This window comes from Phaseolus vulgaris, chromosome 6 (assembly GCF_000499845.2).
Source record: "Phaseolus vulgaris cultivar G19833 chromosome 6, P. vulgaris v2.0, whole genome shotgun sequence".
NCBI classification, from domain to species: Eukaryota; Viridiplantae; Streptophyta; class Magnoliopsida; order Fabales; family Fabaceae; genus Phaseolus; species Phaseolus vulgaris.
This window is the reverse complement of record NC_023754.2, coordinates 21,957,424-21,977,675: the sequence shown is the minus strand read 5'-3', so window position 1 is coordinate 21,977,675 and position 20,252 is coordinate 21,957,424. Positions and strand designations below refer to the sequence as shown.

At 30.3% G+C, this 20,252-nt stretch overlaps 2 protein-coding genes across 4 annotated transcripts; one reads left to right on the top strand and one right to left on the bottom strand.

The window, feature by feature from the left end:
- Positions 1-4,021: 4,021 nt before the first annotated feature.
- Positions 4,022-8,160, bottom strand: LOC137831884 (jasmonoyl--L-amino acid synthetase JAR4-like). 3 transcript variants are annotated; one of them, XM_068639769.1, is made up of 6 exons: positions 7,932-8,124; positions 7,402-7,472; positions 6,743-7,045; positions 6,568-6,669; positions 5,449-6,260; positions 4,022-4,608 (listed from the first exon to the last, which is right to left on the bottom strand). In XM_068639769.1, the coding sequence occupies exons 3-6, from the start codon at positions 7,036-7,038 to the stop codon at positions 4,070-4,072; spliced, it is 1,749 nt and encodes a 582-aa protein (XP_068495870.1). In that variant the 5' UTR covers positions 7,039-7,045; positions 7,402-7,472; positions 7,932-8,124; the 3' UTR covers positions 4,022-4,069. The 3 variants fall into 3 exon arrangements, with proteins under 3 accessions (XP_068495870.1, XP_068495871.1, XP_068495869.1); XM_068639770.1 differs by having other exon boundaries at positions 7,562-8,018; XM_068639768.1 differs by lacking the exon at positions 7,402-7,472 and having other exon boundaries at positions 7,932-8,160.
- A 9,302-nt stretch (positions 8,161-17,462) lies between these two features.
- Positions 17,463-18,760, top strand: LOC137833519 (uncharacterized). The gene is made up of 4 exons (XM_068641863.1): positions 17,463-17,636; positions 17,725-17,962; positions 18,066-18,224; positions 18,321-18,760. The coding sequence occupies exons 1-4, from the start codon at positions 17,463-17,465 to the stop codon at positions 18,758-18,760; spliced, it is 1,011 nt and encodes a 336-aa protein (XP_068497964.1).
- The last annotated feature ends 1,492 nt before the right edge of the window (positions 18,761-20,252 follow it).

The following is a 20,252-nucleotide window of genomic DNA, read 5'->3' as shown; positions in this document are numbered from 1 at the left end:
ATGGTGCTAGATAGGGAAATAAAAAATAAAAGGGTGCTAGATAGGGAAATAAAAACAAAAGGATGCTAAATAGGGAAATAAAAACAAAAGGGTGCTAGTTAGGAAAATAAAAGTGTAAATGGTGCTAGATAGAAAATTTACCCAAAAAGACACATGCTTATTATTAACATAGATGAAAAAAAAAGAGTTACGTTTTGATTTCATCTATTCCGAACAAAAAATAATTGGATTTCAAGGGTTTAAACAATTTATACTCTTTAAGCCTAATTCAATTGTTTTAGTTTTTAAAACATAATTCTACTTTTGATTTGAATTAGATTAACATATAATAACCTAACAGAAGATTAGCATTTTTAAAACCTCCTTTTTTTTCTTACCCAGGACATATTGAACAGTTACTTAATAGACCTTTTATATTATATGATTCTTTATCTTTAAATAAAATTAACTAGTTTCAGACATCTTAAAATAATTTTTGGTTTTTTAATATTATTAAATTGTAATTTTATTATATTTTTTATATATTTATATAATATTAAACTATTTGTTACATATTATTATATTAATATTATGTTAGTTTTTTTAAAAAAATTAGATTTAAATTTAAAATTCAATTAATTTGTTTTTCAAAAATATGAATTTGAATTTGATTTGGATTTAGATTTAGATTTATAGAAATTCAATTTGGTTTTATAAAAAATATGAATTTAGATTTAAAATCCAATCCAAATATTTGGATTTGGATTTTGTAAAAATTCAAATATTTGGATTTGGATTTTTTATGTCAGCTTTTTAAAAAAATATAGATTTAAATTTAAAATCCAATTAATTTGTTTTACAAAAATATGAGTTTGAATTTGATTTGGATTTAGATTTATAGAAATTCAATTTGGTTTTATAGAAAATATGAATTTAGATTTAAAATCCAATCCAAATATTTGGATTTGGATTTTGTAAAAATCCAAATTAATTTTATAAAAAATATAGATTTAGATTTAAAATTCAATCTAAATATTTAGATTTGGATTGGATTTTTCAAAATCTAATCCATGACCATCCCATAAATAAGTGAATAAGAATATCTTCCTTTCACTCTTTTCAAAGTTTGAAATTGGTCACTCTCATCAAAATCAAGAATCAGAAGAAGAAAATAAAAGAAAATGGTAATGCAAGAAACAATGAAAGTGGAAGATTCTATGGAAAAGATTAATATTTCTCCATCTCAAGTTACATTAATAGTAGATCGTTATCTCTGCGCCAACAACTTATCCCAAACACGAGCCGCCTTCCGCATGGAGGCATCCTCCCTCTTCGCCGGTTCGCCACTTAGTCACGTTACACTTTTCCTCCATTAACAACTCACAACTCTTTTTCTAATTCTTTCTATGCAAATTTCTTTAATTCTTTCATTTTTGTTTTCTAGCTATCCAACACTTCCTTTAATTTGGGAAAAATACTCGCGGAATATATATCTTTGAAAAGACAAAAGATAATCTTGGATAAAGAAAGGTGTTTGATCATTCAAGAAAAATATAGAGTCCAGAAATTGATGGAAAACATGCACAATATTGTCAATACTTACAATGCCTTTCAGAGGCCAATCCTGATAACTGTCCCGGTTAACAATGCATCATCTGCAACTTTTCATCAAAACCCTTCTGGTAAAAACTTCTTTCCCTATTTAATTGTCAATTAAAAAATCAAGAATGATTTTTTTTTTTTAACTCTTATTTGCGAGTAATTTTTGTTTTCTTTTGTTAGGTCTGTGTGCTGCTACCACCTCCTATGTACAGAACACAAAGTCATGCGATGTACCGTGGTCGCAGTCTAAGAAGAGAAAAAATAGTGAAGCAATAAATGAGTCTATAATTGAAAAAAAATATTGTGACAGACCCTTGGAAGACAAAATTCAATTTCGAGGTATAGATCATGTAATGACAATCAATCAATTCTTTCAGCCTGCTGTTACAGCATGTAATGAGGAGATTGTTTCTCACTGTCAAAACAACAAAGTTATGGTTGATCCTGAAAAAGAAATTACTCATAAAGACAACTTTCGTAATTCTCCTATCAACTCAGATACTAACCAACACTACAACGCCTCTCCTATACCTCAAAGTTTGGAAAATTCAATACCAAATGAGGGTGAAAGTTTGGAAAAATTAATACCAAATGCGAGTGAAAGTTTGGAAAATTCAAATGAGGGTGAAAGTTTGGAAAATTCAATACCAAATGAGGGTGAATGTTTGAAAAATTCAATACCAAATGATGGTGAAAATGAGGTTTCCACCCTTCACAAGGAAACTCAGAAAGAGCAGTCACACATAGATCTATCACACATTAAATTTGACTCAAATATGGATTACTGGTCAAACTTCTCATTAGAAAACATGAAAACTTCGGATGATGTTTTTTATGATTATCCACCACCTTCAACTCATTGATAGGATAATGCATAAAAGTAATTTTTGATGCTGCAATGAAATCTGACACCAAGGAACCTGCTCTCGATAACACTATTTTTTAGTTTATTAGCTTTTTGGTCATTAAGACCAATATAATTCATTAACTTTTGATTATTAGATAAGGCCATAATACGTTGTATTGTACCTTCTATGAATAAAATTTTAAAATTGTTTTCTTAAAACTTTTACTTGTTCTTTCCTTTCTATACGTTCTTTCTTCAAATCTGGCTTAGAGAATATGGTGTGTATAGCTGAGTCCAAAATTCTTGATAGCTGCTGCACGGTTCTTGAAAGTTGTAGAAGGGCAAAAGAATTCATATAGTAGGATGTGTATAGAGGAATTGGGAAAGAAGGAAAACACTTTCATTCATGTATCAAGACTTAACTTACAAAAGCAAGATACAACATATATATATATATATATATATATATATATATATATATATATATATATATATAACTACGTCTAGAAAGTTAAATATATTTTTTATTCCTTGAATTTTCGTCAACTACATTTTCATTCTTTTACTTTAAAAAAAATAATGAATGAATTTTAAAATTTTAAAATCATGTAAATTTAATAACTCTATCAGCATTTTACCACTGTAAACAATCGTCCCTAAATATTAAATTAAGTATAAAAAAGTAATATCACATTTTATACGAATTTAATTTTTTTGTTAGTTTTGCCAACAACAAAATTATCACTAAACATTAAATTTTAATATAAAAAGTTTTTTTTTCAAAGATTAGAGGATTAAATATATCAATTTCAAAATTAAAAAAAAAATAGAGAAAGCAAAAGCATGCACTTTTTTTTCATAAACCTAAAATTTGAATATCTAAGATTCGAAAGAGAAAGATAACCTTAAAACCTTATTATATAATTTAATTTTGTATTGGTGGAATACAAGAAGACAATAAAATAAAAGATGTGATTTGCATTCGGAAAATATACCCAATACGAGTCACCTCCACTATCTCAACTTGTTTTTTCCTTCAATTTTTACAACTATAAAGTTTGAAGTTTTGTGGATAAGGAACCCCACCTTATGAGCATAGAATGCTAGAACAGAAGCATTATGAAACTTGTTGGCCACTATCCTCTTGTGATGGAGAATCGTGAAGTGTTACCAAGATATTTATTGGTGCATAGTTTGTCTTTTGGGCCCAAAAACTACACACGTATATGTCTAACCAAGCTCATCTTGTCTCCACAATTTTTATCATCCAATCTTTAAGGCAAGATATATTTGGATTCTCCCCTATCTAGTCACAACTTTTAATGGAGCTCTTACACTACAGTTTAAGCAATTTAAGTATATACAAATTGTGGTTGGAGAACAATTCTCAATGGGATTCGCTTTTAGACCAGTTACTACGGAGAAATCATATCTTTGTAGGACCCAATGCATCAAAAATAATATAACATGAAAAGTCAATTTCATAGAAGCATATATACCTATTAACCTTTTTAGCTGAAAAGGTTATTAAATTACTTAAAAATGACATGATATCGTAAAAATGTGAAACAGATAGAAAGTGACAAAATGTGGTAAAACTAAACCAACTTTGTTTGCAGTTTGTTATTCCCAACACAAGTTTTAGAAAGCAGTACTGAGATAGTTATTCACAACATTTTCACCCAAGATTTGCAACACCATGGCGTTTGTAAGGCCAACACATCTTGGTGTCTTGTACTGACTAACAGCGGTTCCTAGTCCTAGGTAATGATCCAGAATCTTCTGGAATGTTCCCCTCCGAACAACTCGTAGTTCGAGGGCACCGATGCAGTTTACTTTGCGAGAACTGGTGTAGCCTGCATCAACAAAAGACTTGTCCAAACAGTTACAGCATTCGTGCAGTAGTTCTTCACTTGCTTCCCCACTGATTTCCCAGAAGATCACATAGTGTCCCGGTTCTTCGGATAAATCAACGTGGCTACTGAAATCAACTACTTCCACTTTTTCTTCTGCTAACAACTTTGCAGCTGCTTCCACAGCTAACTGTAAATCCTTCTCAGTGTTCTTGTCAATGTTAATGTTGAGCAGAAGAGTGCTACGCCGAATAAACTTCAGTTCTGGAGTTGAATTGTGGAATCCCATAACCTTGACCACATCCCCCAATCTATACCGGTATAATCCTGTAATTTTTTCCACAGGTTAGAATGACTAGATTGATGTTCAGTTTTGTCTGAAAAGAAAAAGATTTTTACCAATACTGTGCTTCTATGCTACTCTTCCAAACAGTGCATTATATATATATAACGAGGCATGCAGCCAAAATTAAAGAGCACAACTCAGACAAGGTCGAGTCATACAACTAATCCCATGAAATAAGCGCATGCAAATCCAAAAAGAGTTGCCAAAACAAAATGACTGAGTCTAACTTGCAACTTGCAGGATTATATATAATTGCTGCATGTTATATATTTTATAGGTATATAATGTAACTTTACAAACCTCAGGAAGAAATTTCTTGAAGTTGGTCCCATGAAAGATCATGTCACCACGCATACAAAGCACCCACTTCGTTTTCTTTCATCCCATAAAAATAATAAAATATTTACGTTTTCTCAAAAATTTGGACAGAGGGGGATGCATATGAGAAAGACCAAACCCTCCCCATCGTGCATTAGGCCAACATATGTAGCACTGAGGCAGTGAGGTACATAAAAGCACATGAGCAAATATCATAGTAATTTAACATTATAAAAAAAAACTGTCGGATAGATGTCATTGATAACTTATTAGCTCGCTCATGACAAGGTACACGTCAGATATGAAAGATACATTTTGTATTGCAACCTTTTTTTTTTCTAGACGAGAAGAACTAATTAATATATGTTGCTTCAAACAGTATGCAGCATCAGGTTTTGCATGTTAAAAGAAGGAAGAAGGTGGTAGTCCTTACTCCTCCTCACTCCCATTCATTAATGCGATGCATAAACTAAAATAAAATTAATCAAACAAGAATTCAGTACCTGCTGGATTGGTCATAACAACTTCATACTCCTCACCGACCTTGACTTCTGTCAGGCTCACAGGCTGAGAATCAATACAAAGGAAATCTGGTTCACCCCTGGTGTTGTCAAGATCTGAGAGAGGGATGAATTCAAAGTAACCAATGTGAGGAAGCACAGCATATGTGGCACACTCAGGGGGGTGTTGTGGGTTCACATTTGCTGCTATCCATCCCTCAGAAGATCCATAGTCAGCAGTTAATAAAGGCAGCTCCCCTGCATAGTGCCTCAACTTCTTCAAATAAGGCTCCATTGACCCAGTCATGATGCCATAAATATACTTAGCATTGGGAAAAAGCTCTGGTATCAAGCCGTACCAGTTGCTCAACCCCGTACATTTTTTGTGGATCAAGTTGGCTAATTTCGAGTTTGGCTTGAGCAGTTTAGACATAGCCATTCGAATGGAAGGTACGGTGACACGGCTGGTGAGAACTCCTTCTCTAATATCAATACACAGCTCTTCCCAAACTTGTTCAAAGGTTCTAAAAGCGTGGACAATACTATGAGCAAATGTAGAAGACACAAATTGAACCTCCTCCCGGAAAATCAAACCACACAACAGATGGCAGTACAAGGATTGGAAGAAATCAGGACCAAATATCACTTCGTCTGGACTGCAGCATTGGGATTGGAGTGCCCTCATTGCACACTTATAACCAGCATTACGGAACACATTGCTTGTAGCAGTTCTGGCTGCCAGACCCCCCTTTGTTTTGAACTGTTTGCTCCCGTATATAAAGCTCAAAGCCTTCCCATTTTTTATGGGAAACTCTCTGCAGGAATGCAATTGTATGAGAACAGAGAATATACCAAAATTGGGTTTTTTTCAATTAAAATTCACCAACAATATAAGATTTGTATACTCCTGTCCAATCATTAATTGTCAAAAAAAGAAAAAGAATGTTCTAATAGAAGTGTTTCACAGTATCATTTGCTCTCAGCTTGACATAAATGGTTAATGTTTATTACTTTTTACAACAACTAATATAAATGTAGCTTAAAATTATATTTAATTAGCTCACGCCGTAAAAATCTTAACTGATGTTGAACTAAAAAGGGATAAGAAGTGAGGTGGAATACCTGTTTCTAAAGGCAAAAGAGGTCTGGTATATCTGCATTGTGGTTTCATACAATTCATCGTTCCAGGGTACATATTTTGGCTTCCCCTGAGTAGTGCCAGAACTGCAAGAATATCATTTAGAAACTTCTCGCTTAATCACCAAGATTAAAAAAAAGAAGGGGAAAGAAACTCCACCTTAAAGACATGGTTGTGATGCGCTTGCCAGTGAGGATAGGAGAAGCATCACCATCAATAATTCTGTATATGTAAGGTTCCAATTCTTTGTGGGTAACCAGTGGAACACAGGCCTTGAAACTCTCGGGGTCAGTTCTTCCATTGAGACCCAAACTCTGCAAATACTCAGCTGATGCGTTATCTTCCAATATCTTTTTCAGAGTTTCCCTCTGAACCCTTTCCGCATCCTTTGACAATAACTCAAATTCTTCTATAACTTTCTCCATATTAAACTCCTCCTCCACTTTCTCTAACATTCTCACGCTATAAGAAAGACACACAAAAGGTCAGTGGTGAGTTCAAGTTCTAACTTTCATTAATAATTTCTAAACTTTGCTCCAACATTGGATATGGACGAATACTCAAACTCAGTAGAAAAGGACAAACAATACTATTCATTAGTAGAAAAATCGGATAAGGCCAAACAAAAATTTAATCTATGTTTCCTGTTAGGCGCGTATGATTGTTTTTTCAACACGTACATTGAATCTTCTCAGAAACAACATAACCAAGGGAAATCTTAAAATTCTAAGAAATTACAAACTGACGAAAAAACGGTGAAAACGAAAGCAATAAGAATGGAAATTTCAAGACTTTATATTTCGTTTTTCTATCCATACTGTTGCGTCAGTGACTAAGGTCAACTCAGCTTTTTGGATGGAACAATCTAGCAGCCTCCCGCATGAGACATCTTCAAAAAACAAATCAAAAATTCAAATCAAGCAAACAGCGAGAAATTTCGACAACTGAAGTTAATAAAAAAATAAAAAGGGTTACTACCAAAGAAGTTTTGAATTACACTAGCTGCACAAAAACAGAAGTCAAAGACTGAAAAATTCGTCCACGACCAGGGAAAGGAGCAGAACGAGAAGAGAAAGTGGTCCCATTAAGGATGAGGTTTTGGAATAACAACCAAGGGAGCTAATTTAGAAAGGGAAAAAAGATGAAACGCAATGGCAACTGAGAACAAGAAACAAAGCAAAAAACAGCGGTTGTTTCGGAGCTATAATTAGATTGAAAGGAAGCATGAAGGAAGAAGAAAAGTCAACGAAAATTAAGCTAACAAAATCATCAGAATTCATGTGGGTATACTGCAGTTAGATTTGAAGTTAAGGAAGAAAAATGTTTTAGTTAAATCAAAATTGAATACCTAGGTGAATCTTGGTGTGTGTTGAGGAGTGCTGGATCTGTTGGGTTGGAGTTGGAGAATGGAAGAGAAGGTGTTGTTTGGTGTGTTGGGAAGTTGGTGGAAATTAGATTGGAAAGAAAAAGTGTTGTGACTTGGCACTTTGGTGCAGGATAGTGGAGTTTAGTTATGACCGAAGAAGAAAGAAGGAATGAAGAATCTTACTGAGGATACAATAATATATATAGGCCATGGTCAAAAAATCAATGCCACGATTCTCTTTAATTGGAACCCGCCAAATCTCCAAAATACCCCCGCCTCTTATAACAATTACGACTCTAGCTATTGAATTCGATTGATAGCCGCACCCATAAATGTCACGTCCTGGGTGGCCCCACACCGCTAACATCCACTCCCTGTCTTCTTCATCACTAATTTCTCTCCGACCACATCTCTTTTCTCTCTCTTTCAACCTTTTTTTTTATTTTTTATATTAATAAGTAAAAGTTAGTTTTCACTAAGGTTTGTTGAATCAAGAGTTGTATTGTTAGAGGAATAACGTTAATACATATCCATGATTTAGATAAAAAAATATGCAAGGAAGGGAAAGAACGTGAATACATATTTATTTGGATCAAGAAATGTGGAGAGAAATGAGAGAGTTGATTATTTGGATCAAGGAATATAGAGAAGGGAAAGACTTGATATGTGATTTTTCTCATTTTTCTTATGTATAAAGATTTGAGAGAAAACCTATCTAAAATGGAGTGTTTTCCTTTTTTGACATTCTTTTCTACTTTGTCATTCATACAATAATATATTTAATAATACTTTTATTTTTATTATTTTTTCATTATAATTATCATATTATGATATTTCATACTTTATTCTATATATTTTCTCTTCTTTATAATAAATTTGTTGTACAATTCACTCTATATATAATATTTTTTTATTATAAAATATCCTCTAAAATATCTACATACAATATAAATCAATAAATATAAAAAACTTTCAAAATATATAAATGAATATAACAATAAATTTTTATATGCTTAGATAATATTATTTTTATGATTTGTTTCATGTTTCGATAATATTAAGTAACTCGTATTCAATCATATCATTTACAAACTCTAATAAACTTTTCTGATAAATCTATTATAACATACCTCAAATCAAACAGACTCACTTTCTTCACACTTTCACTCACTCACACATCCACTCCCTCAAATTCTCACATATCATCTCCCTAATCCAAACATCAAATCCTTGCATATCATCTCCCTAATCCAAACAGAAATAAGATTTTATCCATATTTTCATTATTTTTAATCAACTTTAGTTACTTATAAAATAAAATATTAGTAAAACTTTTTTAAACATAGTATTCAGATTAAATAATTTTCTCGCAGTTGATTGATGTGACTTAAACCTACAATCCACCATGTATGCAACCATCGCTGGCACATGTTTTATTTTTATTTGAGGTAAGTTAAGCGAAACCTTTTTTGTTATTAACTACAATTTGTTCCAATGCAAATCTTTTTTTTTTATAATTGTCTGATTTCTAATATTTTTTTCAGAAATTTTAACAGATTAAAATATTTAAAGAAATATATCAATATAAGTGTTTACAAAACATATTTAAAATGTTCAATTAATATTTTTTTATTCTTCCAGTGTTGTGATGTTACTGTTGAATTCTAATTTAGTATTTGGAATTTCAGTTTCATCAAATGAATTTCTTAGGTATAACAACTTTGTTGGCCAATAGGTGTTGTTATAAAATCAAATTGCCCAAAATACACCAAAAATTAAACATTTTTAAAAATAGTCAAATTATTAAACTTATTAGAATAATTATCTAACATGATAAAATATAAGAATAGTATTGGGAAAATCAATCTACTAATAAAAAATGAAACATTTTAATTAATTGGACCGATTAATGTCTAAATTGATTTGAGCTGATAAAGCACGTAAATTTGTTTAATTTTAATGAAAATTAGTGATTAGATTTAAATTTATCTCACTTTTTTGAAATGGTAATATTTATTATTGTATATGGTCTTGAAAATATGTGTAGAAGCAATCAAATTATATTAATATGATTAAGGAATATTCTACTTGTGACTATTGAGCTGAAAAGCCCATTTGTTCAATTAACCGTAATCATTAAATTAATCACCAAAGCATTGAGGTAACTGCTTAGATCGATTAAATAATAACAGAAATGTTCATATTCCTTTCAGTGGCAAAATTGTTGCCATTAAAGAAGATTATAAAAAGTTGACCATTTTCATAAACTTCTATGATTGAAGCTTTTAAATTATAGTTTTGAATATAATGTCACCGAAAGAAAATCACTTTCAAAATAAGTTTTGAAAACTAATATATCTTAAAATTCATTATACTCACTTTATATTTAAATAAATTGTTATATAATTATATGATAATATTTTATTTCAAAAGCTAATTGTAGAATAGTTATTTTTTACTATTTGAAGTATAAAAAAACTATATTTACGATATAAACACAATTTCATGTATTGTAGTTATCTATCTAGACTTTATAAATAACATTAATGATTCTTAGAGATAAGGTTGTATAAGTCTCCAATTAGGATAATATATATTGATTATACCATAACTCCTCTTTAAGAAAAAATTTAACAGTTAATCTTCAAACCCATGTATTAATTGTCCACCTAATATGCATTTATTATGATTTTCTTTTCAAAATCATTATTTATGGTATTTCAGATGACTTATTCAAATGTAAAATCTATATACAAGTTATATTATTGAGAATACAAATTAAAATAATATTTTATATAATATATTTCAATAGAGAATTTTTAAGACTGTAATTTTTATTTTTAAAAAGTTAAAATAGTTTATGATAAAACATATTGTCCAAATAAGAAATTTTTTAAAAAATAGAATTTTATTTGAATAATTGAATTACTTAAAATTATAGAATTTTAAATTTCATATTTTTTTTCATAGTTTTCTCCATTTTATTTTTGTTATTGTATAATTGTTTTTGTCTATATTGAGTATACAATGTTATTATCATTTTATCAATTTAATTTTTACACTTTTACTTTATCCACACTCTCAGGTCTAAACACGCTCTTGTTGTCAAGGATTCAATCACAAATTCCCATCAACTCATCAATTCTTGAAATACATCCTCTAATGACAACCTATTAATTTTTTTAGTCTGTTGTTACAACATGTAATGAGGATGTTGTTTCTCACCGTAAAAACAACAAAGTTATGGTTGATCCTGAAAAAAAAATACTCCTAAAAAGACAGTTTTCTCAATTCTCCTATCAATTCAAATACTAACAAATACTACAATGCCTCTCCTATACCTCTAAGTTTGGAAAATTCAATACCAAATGAGGGTGAAAGTTTGAAAAATTCAATACCAAATGAGGTTTCCACCCTTCACAAAGAAACTCATAACAACCAGTCACACATGTATCTATCACGCATTGATTTTGATTTAGATATGGAATAGTAGTTAAACTTCTCATTAGAAGACATGGAAATCTTGGATGATGTTTTTTCTGATCATCCACCACCTTCAACTTATTTTGAGGATAATACATAGAGGTATTTTTTAATGTTGCAATCAAATCTTACACCAAGAGATATGTTGTGGATAACATTATTCTTTAATTATTAATTTTTTATCATTAGATAAGTTCAATATAGTTTATTAGCTTTTGGTCATTACATAAGGTCAATATATTATATATCAAGTAGTAATATATATATATATATATCAAGTAGTAATATAGATAACCAATATTAATATTTTTACTTATGTACATTTATTTCTTTATAAGGAACATTTATTTACTTATGTAGCTCCTAATTATAGTTTTGAATATAATGTCACAAAAAAAATTACTTTCAAAATAAGTTTTGAAAAGTAATATACCTTAAAATTCATTGCACTCACTTTACACTTAAATAAATTATTATATAATTATATAATAATATTTTATTTCAAAAGATAATTGTAGAACAGTTATTTTTTACTATTTTTATCAAAACAAACTTTATTTACGATATAAACATAATTTCATGTATTGTTGTTAAATCTATTTAGACTTTATAAATAACATTAATGATTCTTAGAAATAAGGTTGTATAAGTCTCCAATTAGGACAATATATAATATATAATGATTATATTTAACAGTCAATTTTCAGGCGCATGAATTTATTGTCCTCATATGCACATATTATGATTTTCTTTTCAAAGTCATTATTTATGGTATTTCAAATGACTTATTAAAATGTAAAATCTATATACAAGTTATATTATTGAGAATACAAATTAAATTAATGTTTTATGGTATATCTGAATAGAGAATTTTAAGACTGTAATTTTTTATTTTAAAAAAGTTAAACTAGTTTATGATAGACATGTCCAAATAATAAATTTAAAAGGAAATTAAAATTTTAGAATTTAATTTGAGTAATTGAATTACTTAAAATTATAGAATTTTAAATTTCATATTTTTTATAGTTTTTCTTTATCTTATTTTTGGTTGTTGTGTCATTAGCTTAATTAAGATCAAGACATTCTTTTCTGATCAAAGAGAACATCTTAAAAAACAAAACAGTGTAAAATTCAATCTATAAAGTTAAAATGTTTAATGGTATCAAGTTTATGAATTTAGAAAGTATCATCTTATTGTAAAAGTGAATTTAGGAAGTAAAGAATTATATTTCTAAGTTATCATTAATAATGTTAGGCTGAGAAATAAATAAAAAAATCATTAATAATGTTAGGATTTCTTTCTAACATCAAACAATGAGAGATTTATTTGTTAATTTATTTTAAATATGGTCAATCACGGGAGCAGGTTAGAATCTTTACCATAATTAAGTTTTTAGCTAACAACATAATATCTGAACATATTTATGTATAATTAAGGTAGAACATGTTCAAAAACTTTTACCATTATATAAAACACTCGACAACTCATCTAATATATATGTATAAATTAGTTTTATATTATGTATCATTGAATACAAAATGCAAATTAACTAATTTGATTTAAATCTATTTCAAAATATTGATTTTTCCAAAATTACTATTTTTTCTAAATAATTAACACGGAATATGAATTTAAACTTTCATTTCAGTCTTCGGTAATAAATAAAATGTTCTTTTGTATGTCCGAAATGTTCTGAGTGATATGTCTATGACATCTGGTTCCTATATATTTGTTTATTTCTATTTCTTTAAAAAAAAATACTAAACTTTTAGAATTTAAAATATAATATATTATTTAAAAAAATTGAATGACCAAATAATTATGCGTCTAGCACGGGTGAACTAAGTAAAGTGAAAAGGAGAGTGTCCGTCCTCTCAAACCGTTTCATAAAGCCGTAAAGTGCTTTTGGGCTGGAAACAGATCTTACATGTTTTCCTATTTATAATTAATTATTGTATTTAAGATATTATTCGTTTTAAAATTTAATCATGAATTTATTTTTTGTTTCGATTTTAAGTCCGGTGGGCAGCATCGTTAGATCAATTACTGCATTCGAGGTATTGTCCGTTTTGGAGATCGGTGCTCCATCACGATTTTGTCCTAAAAAGGCATTTTGAAGAGTGAAGGGGGAGAAAATAGTATATAAACTGTCATCGGCTACGGGAACAAGCCCCCAGTCGAGGTCTAAGGGGAGTGGATCCCCCTTAGTTGAGGGGCGAAGGAACCTCTTCGGCCCCATGGTGGGCGCCATTGTTTCGACCTCAAGTTCGTTGGGCAGCATCGCTAGGGTCAATCACCGCATTCGAGGTATTATCTGCTTTGGAGGTCGGTGCTTTGTCACGATTTTGTTCTGAAAAGACGCCTCGAAGGGTGAAGAGAGTATATAAACTGTCATTTGTCTCGATTCCTGAACAATGTGAGACTATTGGTATACGGAAACATTTTTACTTGACACTTAAATGGTGGGACTAATAATCGGAATATTTATTATATATATTTGGTCACGTGAAAAACGTTGTGTACTGTGTTGTCTGTTCTGTGAAAGAAAAATAGAATAAAAGAGAAAGCACTTCCAATGGACGTTGCGCGTCTTCGCTCCTTCATCACTCCTCTCTCTCCAATGCAAAACCCTAACCTTGTAACCCTTTCCCTTCAAATCATAAATTGAACTCAATCTATTACATAATCAAGATACTGTTTCAATAAATCTATAAGTTTTTTTTTTTGCATTATTATTTTTCTGAAAATGTCATCCATTTTTATAATTCCTAAATAATAAACGTCGTGGATTGTCGTCTTTGGTATACAAATTTAAAACATTGAAAAACTAGTTTTAGAAATCACAATCTTCACTCTATTACTATTTTTCTCTTTTCGTATATTAATTATTCAATATACTTTTGAAATATGTTGCCATATAAATTTAATACTGGTAACAAATAAGTATGAATAAATTGTCAATATCTTGTATTTAGAGATCAACCCACCATGATTAAAATCACATTCGTTAAAATATAAGGTTTATTATTAAATATTCGACTTTTTATATTCATAAAAGTTATTTATAAAGTTATCAAACACCATATTACTGTGCTTATTTTTTTTATTTTATTTTTTACTCATAGATTATATATTAATATGAAGTGTCGAATAGCAAAACTACTGGGTCAGCAGAATGGACCCAGGTTTATTTGGTAAAAGCTGTGTAGATATTAAAAGTTGGTGCAAACAGTGAAATTGTTGGGCCAGCAGAATGGTCCCAGGTTTGTCTACTAAAGGTGGTGTGGATATTAAAATGAGGTAGCTAACAGCAAACTACTGGGTCAGCAGAATGAACCCAGATTTAGGCAATTGCTTCCTGCACCATATCACTGCACCCAATCACAGGAGAAAAACCGAAAATATCCTTAAAAAATGGGGTGCATATAAAATTACATTTCAGACCCCCTTTTCCAGAACACAATAATCTCTTTGAGATAAATTTTTCTGGAATGTATTATTTTCAGTTCCGGATTTTTTTATCCAGAATGGGATTTTAATTTTTTTTTCTGGATTTTTATATCCAAAACACAAAAATCTCTTCCAGATTTATTTTTACGGAATACATTATTTTCATTTCCAGAATAAAGGATATTTTTGGAATTTTGAAATTACGTTGGATGCAGGTTCAAAAGTGTTGGGTGCAGGGAGCATTTGCCCCAGATTTATTTAGTTAAAGCGGTGCAGATATTAAAAGTCGGTTCGAACAGTGAAATTAATAGGCTAGCAGAATGGTCCCAGGTTTGTGTACAAAAGATTGTGCTGATATTAAAAGGGTGGTGTAAATAGAGCAACAGAATGGCCCCATTTGAAAACTCAGTAATAGCTGAAGGGAGTATCTTCCTGCACCCCTACGTTTTTTTTTCTACACCTCCCCAATTTTGAAAACTCTGACCTTTGAAAAAGGACACCGTGTTAGAGTTGGTTTGATACTGTTACTATCAAAGTTTGGAAAATGATTTTAACAAAATGATTTTTTGGATATGCTAAATGATTTTAACTTTTCTAAAAAACTGATTTTACTTATGCATTCTTGAATCTAATAAAAAAAACATATTTATAAACTAATTGTTGTTAACGGGTGAATCTTATTTCATTTTTCTAGTTTTTTTATAAGTGTTTATGAATAAACTAATCAAAACAAGGTTATATTGTCTTGAGAAGTGACACCTATTCCTAATTAAGTTATGATGAACTGAGTTGCTAACATTTTCTACAATTACAAGCAGGTGTGTCTTTTAAGTTTGCATATATACGTTTTAAGTTTTAATTAATGATTTCAGATATTGAAAATATCTAAAAACTGATGTCTCTAATGCATATTTTTCCTGTTTCTGTTTAGAATGATTAAAATCTCTTGATTATTTTCACTTATACAGAAAGAGACAGATCATTAGACCTAAGTCATTATCTGCTGAAGATGTGGATGCAATCTTCAGAGAAGTAAAAGAAGAACAAGAAAAAACTGACCAAGCTTTTGAGGAAGAAGAGAAACGAACTGCTCTAATCTCCGGGACTCATAATGCAGAATTAGAACCGTGATGTTTTGAATGTTATTGTTGATACTAAATCTAAAAGTAGACAATGTTGGAGTTCTCACATCGATTAGTGATGAGAATATTTCATTGTATATAAGTGGGTGCAAATCTTAATTCATTCAGTTAGTTTTATAGGGTTGAATTAGGCTTAAAGTCCACTTCTTAATATGGTATTAGAGCCATTTAAAGTTTATCCTAATGAGTCTTTATTGGACCTATCTTATCGTGTCACCCGCTATCGAGTCGTTATCAGACCACCCATAATAGTGGGTGCAAATCTCATGAGCCCATAAAAAACCTATGAGCAGGTCATAGTCACAGGTGGCACTGTTCTTGTTGTATCTGGAACCTTTTCAGGGTTTACGGGCACTGTCAAGAAGTTCAATCGAAAAACTAAAATGGTTAGCTTCTTCCTTAACAAGCTTAAATTGGCATATAGCTTCTTAAATTGGTTATAACAAGTCCAACATGATATTCATTAACTTTCTTGGAGTAGGAGCTGGATAAAGAAAATATTATGATAGATTTAACTAATAATCTTTATTCGTGAAACCAAAGAACTGAAGGAAAAAAGTAGGGTTAAGTAGGAAATAGTGGATAGTGAAAAAAATGATTGTGATGTTTTGACAACATTACATGTTACCATTTGTAAATTGGATTATAACGAGCCAGATTAGTGATTTAATTTTCTGCATGTGCATAGGAAAATTAAATTTATGACGTTACCAATTAGGCATTATATTCTATGATTATGCTATCTCTACATTTTTATAAACAAAATTAACTAGTTTCAAATTTATGAAAAAATAGTAGCTATAATTTTTTATATCATTAAATTTGTGATATTATTAAATTATAATTTTATAATATTTTCTTAATATTTATATAATATTAAACTTTTTGTTACATATTATTATATTAATATGTTAGTTTTTTTTAAAAAAAATATAGATTTAGATTTAAAATCCAACTATTTATTTTATAAAAATATGGATTTTGATTTGATTTGGATTGGATCAGATCAAATCCAAATTGATTTTATAAAATCCAAATTGATTTTATAAAATTCAAATTGATTTTGTAAAAATATATGGATTTGGTCAAATCCAATCTAAATATTTGGATTTAATTTTATAAAAATATATGGATTTGGATTATCCAATCTAAATATTTAGATTTAAATCCAAATATTTCGATTGAATTTTAAATCCAAATCTATATTTTTTATAAAATTAATTTAGATTTTTACAAAATCTAAATCTGAATATTTGAATTTAAAATCCAATCTATATATTTGGATTTAAAATCTAGTCCAAATATTTTGATTTGGATTGGATTTTAAAATCCAATCCATGACCACTCTATAAATAAGTGAATAAGAATCTCTCCCTTCCATCCTCTTCAAAGTTTGAAATTGGTCACTCTCATCAAAATCAGAAGAAGAAGAAAAGAATGGTAATACAAGAAACAGTGAAAGAGGAAGATTACATGGGAAAGATTAATATTTCTCCATCTCAAGTTGCATTGATAGTAGATCATTACCTCTGCGCCAACAACTTATCCCAAACACGAGCCACCTTTCGCATGGAGGCTTCTTCCCTCTTTGTCGGTTCGCCACTGAGTCAGGTTACACTTTTCCCCATTAACAACTCACATTTCTTTTTCTCATTCTCTCTGTACACATTTCTTTAATTCTTTCATTTTTGTTTTCTAGCTATCCAACACTTCCTTTAATTTGGGCAAAATACTCACTGATTATATATCTTTGAGAAGACAAAAGATAGTATTGGATAAAGAAAAATGTTTGATCATTCAAGAAAAATATAGAGTTCAGAAATTGGTGGAAGACATGCACAATGCCGTCAATACTTACAATGCCTTTCAGAGGCCAGTCCCGATAAGTGTCCCGGTTAACAATGCATCCTCTACAACTTTTCATCAAAACCCTTATGGTATAAACTTCTTTCCCTATTTAATTGTCAATTCAAAAATCAAGAATGGTGTTTTTTTGTTTTTAACTCTTATTTGTGAGTAATTTTTGTTTTCTTTTGTTAGGTGTGTGTGCTGCTACCACCGCTTATGTACAAAACACAAAGCCATGCAGTGGACCGTTGCAACAGTCAAAGAAGAGAAAAAATAGTGAAGCAGTAAATGAGCCTATAATTGCAAAAAGACCTCGTGGCAGGCCACCGGGAAAGAAAAATCAATTCCAAGGTATAATTATAATTGTTTTTGTCTATATTGATTATACAATATTATTGTCATTTTATCAATTTAATTTTTACACTTTTATTTTATCCTCACTCTCAGGTCTAAACACACTCCCATTGTCAAGGAATCAATCACAAATTTCCACCAACTCATCGATTCTTGAAACACATCCTATAATGACAACCAATCAATTCTTTCAGCCTGTTGTTACAACATGTAATGAGGAGATTGTTTCTCATTGTCAAAACAACAAAGTTATGGTTGATCATGAAAAAGAGATTACTCCTAAAGACAGTTTTCGCAATTCTCCAATCAATTCAGATACTAACAAACACTACAATGCCTCTGCTATACCTCTAAGTTTGGAAAATTCAATACCAAATGAGGGTGAAAGTTTGGAAAATTCAATACCAAATGAGATTTCCACCCTTCACAAGGAAACTCAAAGCGAGCAGTCACACATGGATCTATCACACATTGATTTTGACTCAGACTTAGATATTGAGTACTGGTCAAACTTCTCATTAAAAGACATGTAAACTTTGGATGATATTTTTTTCTTATTATTCGCCACCTTCATCTCATTATGTGGGTAATACATAGAAGTATTTTTTATGTTGCAATCAAATCTGACACTATGGGAATTTGCTGTTTTAATTTATTAGTTTTTTGGCATTAGACAATACCAATATAGTTTATTAACTTTTGGTTATTAAATAAGGTCAATATTTTGTACATTAGTATAGATAATCAATATTGATTTTTCAGTGTACATTTATTTTTTTTCCTTTCTTTGTAATAAGAGGAATATGTTGTACCTCCTAATGCATAAAGTTTTCAAATTTTTCATTAAAATTTTTACTTATTTATAGAGTTATATGTTGGGATGTTTATAAAAAAATGTAAATAAAAAATTAAAAAGCAAATATAATAGGAAAAATACCAAATCGTGGTCGTTTTCATCTCGCTCGCGCACCTTATGGTTTGGCCAACACTTTCACCCATTGGTGACCTGGATGCAGACGTAGCAGCAGAGAATAATAATAAAAAAAGAAATAAATAGTTTTTTTAATGGTGGGTATTTGTCTTTCTAGAAGTGTGGAGGAAATACGCTCAAATAATTTTATTTTTCACGTATTTCAAAATCAGCATTACATTCTAAAGAGAGGAAAAATCCAACAGTAATTAAATAATTGAAACATTCTCTGTGGTTCAAAGGAAATTCTGATAGATAACAATTCTTGCATGCCTTAATAACAAATAGGAAGGTCGATGAAACAAAGATAACAATTCTGGTTGTCAACATGATCGCCGGTCGATGAAACGCGATCTCCATGCATGCGTAGTCGGTGGTCATCGTAGTTATGCAAAGGTCGTCATGATCGCCGGTCGATGAAATGGCGATTCCCATGCGTGCGTAGTCGGTGGTCGTCGAAGTTATGCAAAGATTAACATGATCGCCGGTCGATGAAACAACGATCTCCATGTGTGTGTAGTTGGTGATCGTCGAAGTTGGTCAACAAGATCGGCGGTCGAGGAAGTGGACTTCCACATATCTGGGTAATCGGTGGTCGCCGAAATTATGCAACGTGCTTGGGTAACTCGTTGTGTGGCGAGGTGAATGTAGGTGGCCTCGCTTCTGGGTGTTATGCTATGAGGTAACCTGTTGGTTATTTTTTGAGTATGGTTCTCTCACTTTAAGGTTGTTATGATCCAACCATAAAGGAGAGTTTCTCTTGTGAATGGAATAGGAAGTCCACTTCTGGTTACTGTATATGGGTTGGGATACCCCTGAAGTATCCTTTAATTTTATTTATTCATTGCTGATAAAAAAATAAAAATAACAAATACTTCTATTGTTCTAGTAACTTTGCTATTTTTACATGCTGATTAAAAATAATAATAATAATAAATATATATTTTAAAATAATTTATGAAAATAGTCTCATTCTTTTAATAAACACATTCATTTTACTAAACAGGTTGAATGATTAATTTTGGAACAAATTAAAAATAAAATAAAAAATTCTT